At 45.0% G+C, this 10,282-nt stretch overlaps 1 protein-coding gene across 4 annotated transcripts in view; it reads right to left on the bottom strand.

The window, feature by feature from the left end:
• METTL7A (methyltransferase like 7A) overlaps positions 1–9,353 on the bottom strand; it is an 18,678-nt gene extending 9,325 nt beyond the window's left edge. Inside the window, exons 1-2 of one of the 4 annotated variants that reach the window (XM_045287355.1) lie at positions 9,313–9,353; positions 8,293–8,795 (exon numbers count right to left, since the gene is read on the bottom strand). In XM_045287355.1, the coding sequence (XP_045143290.1) occupies positions 8,293–8,790 (498 nt within the window). In that variant the 5' untranslated portion in view covers positions 8,791–8,795; positions 9,313–9,353. Of the gene's footprint in view, positions 1–8,292; positions 8,796–8,987; positions 9,007–9,159; positions 9,216–9,280 lie in introns of those variants that run through there. The other 3 variants (XM_004711383.2, XM_045287354.1, XM_045287356.1) reach the window with 3 other exon arrangements.
• Between the last annotated feature and the right edge of the window lie 929 nt (positions 9,354–10,282).

The following is a 10,282-nucleotide window of genomic DNA, read 5'->3' on the forward strand; positions in this document are numbered from 1 at the left end:
GCTACACTGCACCCTGACTGGCTCATCTCCTCCCCGTGACCCTTCTGTAAGGGGGTGTCCCGTTACCTACAGATGGGCTTTGGGTCTCCACTCTGTACTCCCCCACATTCACCATGATATGATCTTTTGTTCTTTGATGCCTGATACCTCATCCCTTTGATGCCTCGTGATCACACAGGCTGGTGTGCTTCTTCCACGTGGGCTTGGTTGCTTCTCAGTTAGTGGTATTTGACTCCCATAAGAACTGCATCATAACAATACTGAAATGAAACCCCATCGTAAATCGGGGACTACTTGTAAATTTAGATCAAGAATAGGCACAGTAGGAGCTACACATTATTGGAAGCAGGGAGCAGTTAAGCCAGAGGTTTCCCACCTTTCAGGGGATAGAAAGGAGGGGACCTCGGCAGCCACCTCCAAAAAAACGTGGCAACTCTCCTCGGACTCTTTAGCTCCCCTAGTCTTGGCTACCCCAGACAGAACACTTAGAGATCGAGGCTCCTAAAATCACATGGGTAAATGTAGACCCATGTTCCGGACTGCAAAATGTAGAATTTTGTGATTAAAAGAAGAAAGAAAGAAACAGAATTCTGGAGACACTGCAGGAGATATGGGGAGAAGGGTAGGCGTGGGCGGTGAACGTTGCCTCCTGTGTTATCTTCCTGGAAGGTCTGTTCACAGGGTGGCCTCCCGGGATCTGGGCTTCTCCCACTCTGACTGAAGATAACCAGAGAGAACATCTAGAAAGCTCTTGGTATTTTCTAACCCAGCTGCAAAAATCTCTCAGCATCATCATTTCTTAAGCATTTTATTTGACAAGGCCATCATAAAGGTTCATCCAAATGTTTTAAAAGGGGCAGTCTTTAACTCTCTTGAAGATGGGGTGCCATACAGTGGATAACATGTTTTAAAGCCAACCAGGCTGCCATCGACCAGGTCACTCGTGGCAGGTATGAAGGTTTGAAGTTGGAAGAGAGATCTGGGCTGGATGTTGAGATTTGAGCCCCATCCACGTACACGTGGTGATTAAACACTTTGGGGAGGTGTTCGAGATTGCCCATGCAGCGTGTATATGTGAAATGAGAGTGGAGTAAGGAATCCCAGTGTTTAGGGCTGAGCAGAGGGAGAGCAGCCAGCAAAGGAGGTAGAAATGAGAGGCTAAAACTCCATGAACAAGGCTGGTGGTGTCGACATCTGACGTTTTGCATTAAAGAGTGTTAGACCTCCTAGCTGTGCCACTTTGGGCATGGCTCTTACCCTCTCTGCGTCCATTTCCTTACATAAAGATAATACACCCAACCTGTGAAAACGTGTGTAAAGTGAACACCTGTCCAAGAAGGGCAAGTCAAAATATATTCTACTAGAGTGAGCAATAGCTAAGCAGTAAGACGGCACTCCTTAAGGTTCAGAAAACCCACCCGTCGAGTTCTGGCTCTCACAGGTTTCAAAGGACTGTTGCAGGGGGGAAATGAGAATGTAATAAAGTGCCTGGAGTCTGTGCCATAGAGCATAGACACTGCAGGCCAAAGGCAAGGTTGGCTAACAGCTGCTAAACCCCAGCTCCAAGTTCCTTTCTTCCAGAGCACTACGAAAGACTGCCCAAGAAAAATGATCTCTCGAGGAGTTCAGGGATGATAATGACCTACCTCGCAGGAGTGTTGTGAAATTATTAACCCTGTAAGCAGACCCTCACCCTGTGTCCAGCTAGTGCCCAATCTTGGGCACAGGACACAAGAATGCAGCTCTGGTTATAAGAATCAGTTCTCTGTCATGTACTCTGTTGATATTTTCCTATCCTTGAGTCAAAACCTAGAAAGTCAGTTGTCAACAACAACTTGTTCTTGGCTCCTGGTGAGCCTATGTGAGTTGGGATAGGATTATGCTCCATGGGGTTTCCAATAGCTGACTTTTGGGAAGATGATCTATATGTTTTTCACCTCAGATGAACTCAGACCTCCAAACTTTCTGTTAGAAGAAGAATAGATGTATCATTGGCAGCACCCAGGGACTCCAGGCCAAAGGCAGGATTAGATCATTGCTGCTAAAGCCTATCTCCAAGTGCCTTTCTTCCGGAGGGACTTCCTCTGTTAGAAAAGAAAGCTGGGCCCGTCAGGAACAATAATGGGAGGAGCGATACCATGAGTGTAGGGGGAAGGTGGAAGGAGAAGGGGAAGAAAGGGGGAATCAATCGCCATGCTCGACCATTAACCCCTCACCCCCACACCAGGGGGACAAACAACCGAAACATGGATGAAGGGAAACAGCGGACAGTGTAAGAAAATAATAATTTCTACTTCATCCAGGGGTCACCAGGGTGGGAGGGAAAAAAGAGAAGCTGATACCCAGGTCTCAAGTAGAAAGAAAATGTTTTGAAAATGCTGATGGCAACATATATACAAATGTGCTTGATGCAATCGATGTATGGATTGTTTTAAGAGCTCTAAGAGCCCTCAATAAAATGATTTCGTTTTAAAAATAGAAAATAAAACTGGGGCTTATAGAACATCTCTTTCCCACAGAATAGTCTGGTTCAGTGTTAAACTACTCGCACTTCTAGTAAGTTCAACTGTGTTGTCAATGAAATATTCCCTTTCGGTTGTAAAATGTATGTTGTTGTAGAGACCACGCCCGGGAAAGCACAGACGCACTCACAGTGTCTACACGGGGGCACTGATGACACTCGTGGAGGTGGGCAGCCAGCTGTCCTCCTTTCGGAGTGGCTCCTCCTCATCCTCATAGACTCACTGCCCCTGAAGGCTCCTTCCGGTCCTTCGGGTTGCTGCTGCCAGTGTGACCCTGTGTCGCTGGATCGTGAGAGACCGCATCCCTCAAGGGAAAACCAGAACCCAAACCCAACCCATTTCTGTGAGTCCATACTGACTTACAGTGACCCTAGAGAGGAAGGGAGAAGGGCCCCTGTTTGGGAGACTAACCCTAACTGTTCTCAGGACTGAACAGCCCTGCCTCCCGGCCGCTCCCTGCAGGAGCAGGCTAGCGGTGTCAGCCAGCGACCTCGGGGATCACAGCCCAACAAGTACCCACCACTATGCCACCAGGGTTCCCTAATAGTTCAGCTGTATTATTTGGGGGTTGTATGCTCTGAGCATATTTTGGTTTAAAGATGATCTCAGGGCAGTAGTGTCAGTTAGAAGCTCATTCAGCCCCGTTAGGGCCAGAAAGTCTAGAATCTAGGACATTTTGAGATTTTGAAAAATTGTTCTGAATTGCCCCCCTTTTGATCATGATTCTTCTATAGAATCTTTAATAAAAATGTTCAGTAAATATATTAATTTATAATGAAAGGGATCAAGGCTGATGTACATATATTTATATATTAAGTGTTAAGATAGCACACAGACTTTGGGGCTCTACTCAAGGCTTCCCTAAACACAAGAAGACTTTGTTCTAATAACCTGGCACTCTTTGACACTCACCTTCCTGACACCATCGCTAAAGACAAAATGGGTACATAAGCAAATGTGGTGAAGAAAGTGGGTGGTACCTGGCTATCAAAAGATATAGTGTCTGGGGTCTTAAAGGCTTGAAGTTAAACAAGCAGTTATCTAGCAGGGAAGCAAATAAGCCCACATGGAAGAAGCACACCATCCTGTGTGATCATGAGGTGTCGACGGGATCAGGTATCATGAATCAAAAGATCCAAAACAAACAACTATATCAATGTGAATGAGGAGGGTTGGAGTGGTGACCCAAAGCCCATCTGTAGACAATTGGATATCCCCCCACAGAAGGATTACAAGGAAGGGACAATTCAACCAACCAGGGTGCAGTATAGCACAGATGAAACACATCGTTCCTCTAGCTCCTGAATGTTCCCCCCACCCCCACTACCATGACCCAACTCTACCTTAGAAATCTGCCTAGAGTGGAGTACACACATTGGTACAGATAAGAGCTCTGAACACATGCAATTCAGGACAGATAAACCCCTCAGAAACAGTAGTGAGAGTAATGATATCATGAGGGTAGGGGATAGTGGAGGCAGGGGGAGGGGGAAGAAAGGGGAATCCATCACAAGGTTGGACATATAGCCACCCCCCAGGGGGACGAATAACAGAAATGTGGGTGAAGGGAGACAACGTACAGGGTAAGACCTGAAATAACAACAATAATATACAATTTGATCAAGGATTCAGGAGGAGAGGGGAAGGAAGAAGAGCTGATACTAAGGACTCAAGTAGAAAGAAAATGTTTTGAAATGTTGATGACAACATATGTACAAGTGTGCTTCATACAGCTGAATGATGGATTGTCATAAGACTCATAAGAGCCCCCCAATAAATGATTAATTCAAAAAAGATTCGGGCATGGTAGCCGGGCACCATCATCCAGTTTGTCTGGTCTTAGAGCAAAAAAACAGTTGTTATAATGGGAGGCAACACATTGTGCCATTAGCCACACACACCAAAAACCCCTCACTGCCATCAAGTTGGTGCCGGCTCAGAGGGACCCTTCCGTACCATTATGCCCTATAAGGCAGGCAGACCTGCCCCCTGTGAATGCCCAAGACTGTGACTGAAAGCCCTATCTTTCCCCCTCAGAGCAGCTGGTGGTTTAGAACTACTGACCTTACAGTTAGCAGCCCAACACATAACCACTACACTACCAGGGCCCCTCACATTAGCTCAAATATCCAAATGTCTGGCCATCAAGGTGATTCCGATGCACAGCAACCCTACAAGACAGAGCAGACCTGCCTCTCTGGGCTTCCCAGACTGAAAATGTTCTTTAGAGGAGACCACGTCATCATCCGTGGAGCACCTGGTGGTTTTGAACTGCTGGCCTTGCAGTTAGCAGCCCAAAGCATAACCCACTGTGCCACATGGGACCCATGGCCTTTGGTTCTTGCTGACTCTTCTCTTTCTGTTGCTCCAGGAATAAAGAACCTAACTGTGAAGAACTAAATGTGTTACAGAATAAAACTATTTAAAGCAAGTTTTTAAAAATATATGCAATAAAAGAGTGTGTGAAAATTAATAAATTTCAAACTATACAAAAAATATAAAATTCCTTTCTTTGTAGACATCCAGTCTCAGTCCCAAGAGGGAACCAGGTTAATAGTTTGCCTATCATTCTCGTATTTTAAAAACCTGTTTTTTTTATCTAAAAGCTATAATTAATGAAGATGCAAATTCATCTCAAAGCACTATGGAATGCATGGCGACATTTTGGCATTCGATATTTTATCCTATCAGTGGGTGTTGGAATCAGTAATGAGTATCGATCCATGGAGACCCTTTGCTTCCCACGCATACAGGATCACACTCCCCATCACATTCTGCACCTTGGATGCCTTTCCTCATTTAACATTTTCCCCCAGTGCTTTTCTTCTTGAAGGCAAGTTTTAAAATGACCATACCTTCAACCTGGGAACCCAAACCAACTGCCACCTTGCCAGCTCTGACGAGGGGCTCCTTGTAAGACGGAGCAGAGCTGCCCCCGAGGGCCGCTGAGGCTGTAGACCACGACCAGAGGAGATGGCCCATCTTCCTCCAGAGGACCCACTGGTGGGGTTCAAACTGCTGTCCTGGTGGGGAGCTGCCCAACTCGGTCCCCACGATGCCACCAGGGCTCCTAACGTGTAAACAGAAGTCCTAAAGGATTTCACAAGTGAGCACGCACGTGCAACCATGGACAAGATGCAAGCGCTTTGGGACCATCGTGTGAGATGTACGTAGGTGTCTCCTCTTTTCCTTATTCCAACCTGCATCTCGGGATCAATGACAAACCACAGGATTAAATCACCGAATGAAATCAGCTAGATGAGCCGCTGATCCTGAAATTAAACTCCAGCCAGGTGTTCTTATTTTGCCTTTTACTCATTCTAATTATTCTGCTCACTTTCTGTTACACGGGGGCAGGGGTGGAGGGAAGCTTGTTATATAGCCTCATGCATTCCCTTTTCTTAAAAAAATTGCTCTATTGACATATAATTTATTTATCATACGCTTCAGTAGTTCAGCAACAGTCAGTAGAGTGGTACAATTATTGCTACAATCAGTTCTAGAACATTTTCTTCCTGCTTGTACTCATTGTTATTCCACATTTCCCTCCAACCTCCCCTGCCATGCCTCAATAAACCATTAATCCTATTACTGTTGCTACAGATTTACCAATCCTGGATTTAAAATACAGGAAAACATAGCAAAAAAAAAAAAAAAAACAGCCGAAAATAAAAATAACAAACCAGAGAAAAATCTCATTATAAAAGAAAGCAGGAAATGCTAAAAGCTAGAACAAAATTAAAATGGGTCAAAAGGGAGATTAAGGGATAAGGTATTACATTTTAATCTAACTACATCTGCCATAATTGAGTTTACAATGCTCAATGTATAGCAAGGCTATTCATATCCCTCGACAGAGGGGATTCGCGGGCGGCTTAATCCAAGTAAACTCAAAACCAAACTCACGGCTACCAAGTCCGTGCCAACTCATAAGGACCCCAGAGGACAGATTCTGGGACTGTTTATGGGAATCGAAAGCTCTGTCTCTCTCCTGAGACAGGCTGGTGGTTTTGAACCAATCTTGGGGACCCCAGACCAATCTGTGACCACTGTGCCACCAGGGCTCCTTTAATCCATGTGGAGACCCTGCAAATGGATTTAGGGATTCGACTCACTGTCATCCGCAGCCTTCTGCAAACCGGATGTTCACAATTTAAGCTCTGATACCATATCCCCTCTCTTGGATTTGGGTTTCAAAGCATTCGTTTTTAAAGACCAACCATCTTTTCTTTTCATGTTGAAATAGAATGAATTTACATAACATTCTATTCAAATAATTAATTATATTAAAGTACAACTGGCATGTACATATTTGGGAAACAAAGCCCTGGAATTTTTTTTTTAATTTAAGAAACAGAACTTAATTTTTTCACAGTTCTGGTGGTGGAATTCCAAATATATTTGACTACCTAGCATATGGGCCTTGTCAAGTCTCTCTGTTGGCACATCATGTGTTTTCTAAACTCAAAATAACATTATTTTATCCCAAGAATCTATCCGTTGTTTCTTATTGCCTGACTGGCAGTAAGAAAGCCAGCTCGTGTCAACATTGGCCGAGCAGTAGTACATTCCACCATCGCTGTTTCTCATCCTCCACACGACATCGAGTCATCGCAGACTGTCTGAAATTGTTGAACAGGAAGCTAACAGCGCCCTCCCATTCATACCTCCCCCAGGTCTGCCGGCCAGGTTCTGCATGGCATGGATTGTATGTTCATTACTGCTCAAACCACACACACACACACACACACACACACACACACACACTATTCTTTAAGATCCCATCCCTATGCGAGGTGTTGAAAAAGCTGTCATTTTGAACAGCACAGCATACCAGCTCTGTTTCAGGAAGGACAGTAAAATCAAGGCTCAAATAAGAGAAAGATAATTTTGAAAAGTCCCTTTTATTGTATACTCTCAAATATTTTTCCCTTCTTAATAGCATATAGGAGTATCACTCTTCCTCCATCTTTAGAACAATCACAGTATTCTTCATCTGCACAATATCAAGTGACAACGTGCCCCTGCTGGTGGATACAATTTACAGTTCCACTTTTGGGGATAGCAAATACTGCAGTAATGAATATCTTTCATATGGATAACTTGTTGCATATTTTTAGGATAAGCCCTAGAGGGAGAATTTCTGAATCTAAGAAAGCGTGCACTTTTAATGTTTACATCAGACTTCTCTCCAGAGAAGTAGCAGGCATTTTACTACTGTATTTGTTCTATGTGAATGGGGGCATCTATCCCCCATATTGTCACTAAAATACATGCTCTGACAGTGAACAGGTAAAATGCCATCTTGCTTTAGTTTGTTCTTTGTGCGTGAGGTTGAACATTGTTCTCCTATAACTGGTTCTCCTTCGTTTAGATTCGTGTTCTGTATCTTTGCCTAGTTTCCTTTCTGCTGTTCCTACTGATGTACATCCTCCTGTCGATCCCATCGAGCTGCCACTTCTCTGAAAAGGAAGGCAGACTTTGGGCATCCTTCCAGGCAAATATTTCTTCCATGTGTGTTTACAAACTTTGTTTATAGAACTTTTTAAATTTTTTCTCTTACAGGCGTTAAAATGTTTAGCAATTCAAATGTATCAACCTTCCCCCTTTATAACTTCTCTTCTACTCTACAGTAGCTTTCCATTTCTATTTTTAAGGCTTTTGAAAGCAACCGTTTCTTCTCGAGTCCCACTCCCTCCCCTTCTGCTTTTCTGTAAATTGTGCTGAACATACGCACAGCGAGCATCCCGCCCCGCCCGCCGCCACTTACCGGCCTCAGCACCCTGCGCACCTCTTTGAGGACCTGCTCCTGGTCCTTCACGGAGCACAGCACCAGGGTGCAGACGACCACATCCATAGAGCCATCTGCCACCTGGTGCATGTCCTCCCCAGAAGCCACTACGAAGCGCTCGAACTGCAGGTGACGGTTCTCAGCGATGCTCTTGATCAAAAACTTCTCAAAGTTGGGATTGGGGTCCACACAGGTCACCCTGCATCCGGATGGGTAGAACTTGAAGTTGGCCCCGGTGCCACAGCCCAATTCCAGCAGGGAGAGCTTCCCAGAGGTGCCCGCAAACTCCAGCAGGTTGCTGAAAAGCTCCTGCTTTTTGCTCGCCATCTGCTCGTTGTAGGTCGCAGTGAACCTCACCATGAAGTGGGGAAAGAATTGTTTGCAGATACTGCTCCAGAGGCCCAGGAAGTGCAGCAGGTACACGGGGAATGCCAGGATGCCCACAACCAGCCTGAGAAGGAGGATGGCAAGCTCCATCGCGCCTGCAGAGGAAAAACAACAGTTAGAGGACCCGACTCTTCCTAGCAGGGAGCAGCCTTCCGGCCACACCGCGCAGCCAATCAGCGGCAGGGGTGCAGCTCTGCTGGGCAGGGACTACACCTCCCCCCTGTAATAGATGCTTGGGGGAAGCTGACGCAGCTTAGTTCTGTGCAGAGACACGAAAAGCTGTGCACCTTTTCTTTGAAGGAATGTTAATTACACCCCCTTGAGCCCCAGTTGTATTCCCGCTTCGCCTATTCTGGGCTTGGGGACGATTTCTGTGTCCCTGCTGCAGTGTTTACTTGCCCAGTGCACTGAGACCCCGCCCGCCTGTCCTGAGACCTCTGAACCGAAAACACAACCTACCTCTGGAGCCTGGTCTGACCACACTCCATTGCCAAGTCCGTTTTATCCCAGCACACTTCCTTCCCACCTCCCCGCGTCAGTGCCCGCTGCCCCCCACCCCCCCCCACACACCCCCACACACCAGTTTCTGTAGTTGAAACTGAAAGTCCATACCGGTCTGGTCACTCCCTGTCCAGGAGAACCACCCTCTTGCGTTCTGGGCAGCCACTCTCAGACCCAAGTAGCTGAACAAGATAATTTTAAAGTCATAGTCTTTTAAAGGGCAAGTTTCAACTTGCAAATTGTGCTTATCTACTACACTACTTAAGGACCCCTGGTGGCATAGTGGTTACTCCTTGTGCTGCTAACTGTGAGGTCACACGTTCCAAACCGCCAGCCGCCCTTCAGGAGAAAGATGAGGCTTCGTCCTATAGGTAAGCAATGAGTCGGGATCTACTCGATGGCAATGCGTATGAGTACCACGTTCCAAAATCTTCACACGTGGGTATGTAAAGTATTCAGAAAAGAGCTACAAACACCCATTTGTGTGCTGAATTGCTAATCAGTTTTATTGGCATGTAATTCACATATCGTACAATTCAACAGCTCAATCACATCAAGAAGAGTTGTACAATCATCCCCACACTCAATTTTAGAGCGTCTTTATTCTTATCCTCATCGTTATTCGCTTCCCATTTTCCCCCAACCTCTCCAGCCTTACCCCCAAGAAATCATTAATCCAGTTATTGTCTCTACAGATTTACCTATCCTTGATTTCATATACAGAAAAACATTAAGAAAAACACCTAATAACACTAATGAAATAAAACAAATAAATAGCTCAGAAAATATTAAAACCTAGAACAAGTTTCAAATGGATCAAAAAAGAAATCAAACAATATGGTTTTTTTTTATTAAACATTTTATTGAGGGCTCTTGTAACAATCCATCCATGAATTGCACATTTGTAAATATGTTGCCATCATTATTTTTTTATTTTAAATCATTTTATTGGGGGCTCATACAACTCTTATCACAATCCATGCATCCATCCATCCATTGTGTCAAGCACATTTGTACATTTATTGCCCTCATCATTCTCAAAACATTTGCTTTCTACTTGAGCCCTTGGTAGCAGCTCCTC

The sequence above is a fragment of the Echinops telfairi genome, unplaced genomic scaffold (assembly GCF_000313985.2).
Source record: "Echinops telfairi isolate 266 unplaced genomic scaffold, ASM31398v2 ScPeMD7_12;HRSCAF=54, whole genome shotgun sequence".
NCBI lineage: Eukaryota > Metazoa > Chordata > Mammalia > Afrosoricida > Tenrecidae > Echinops > Echinops telfairi.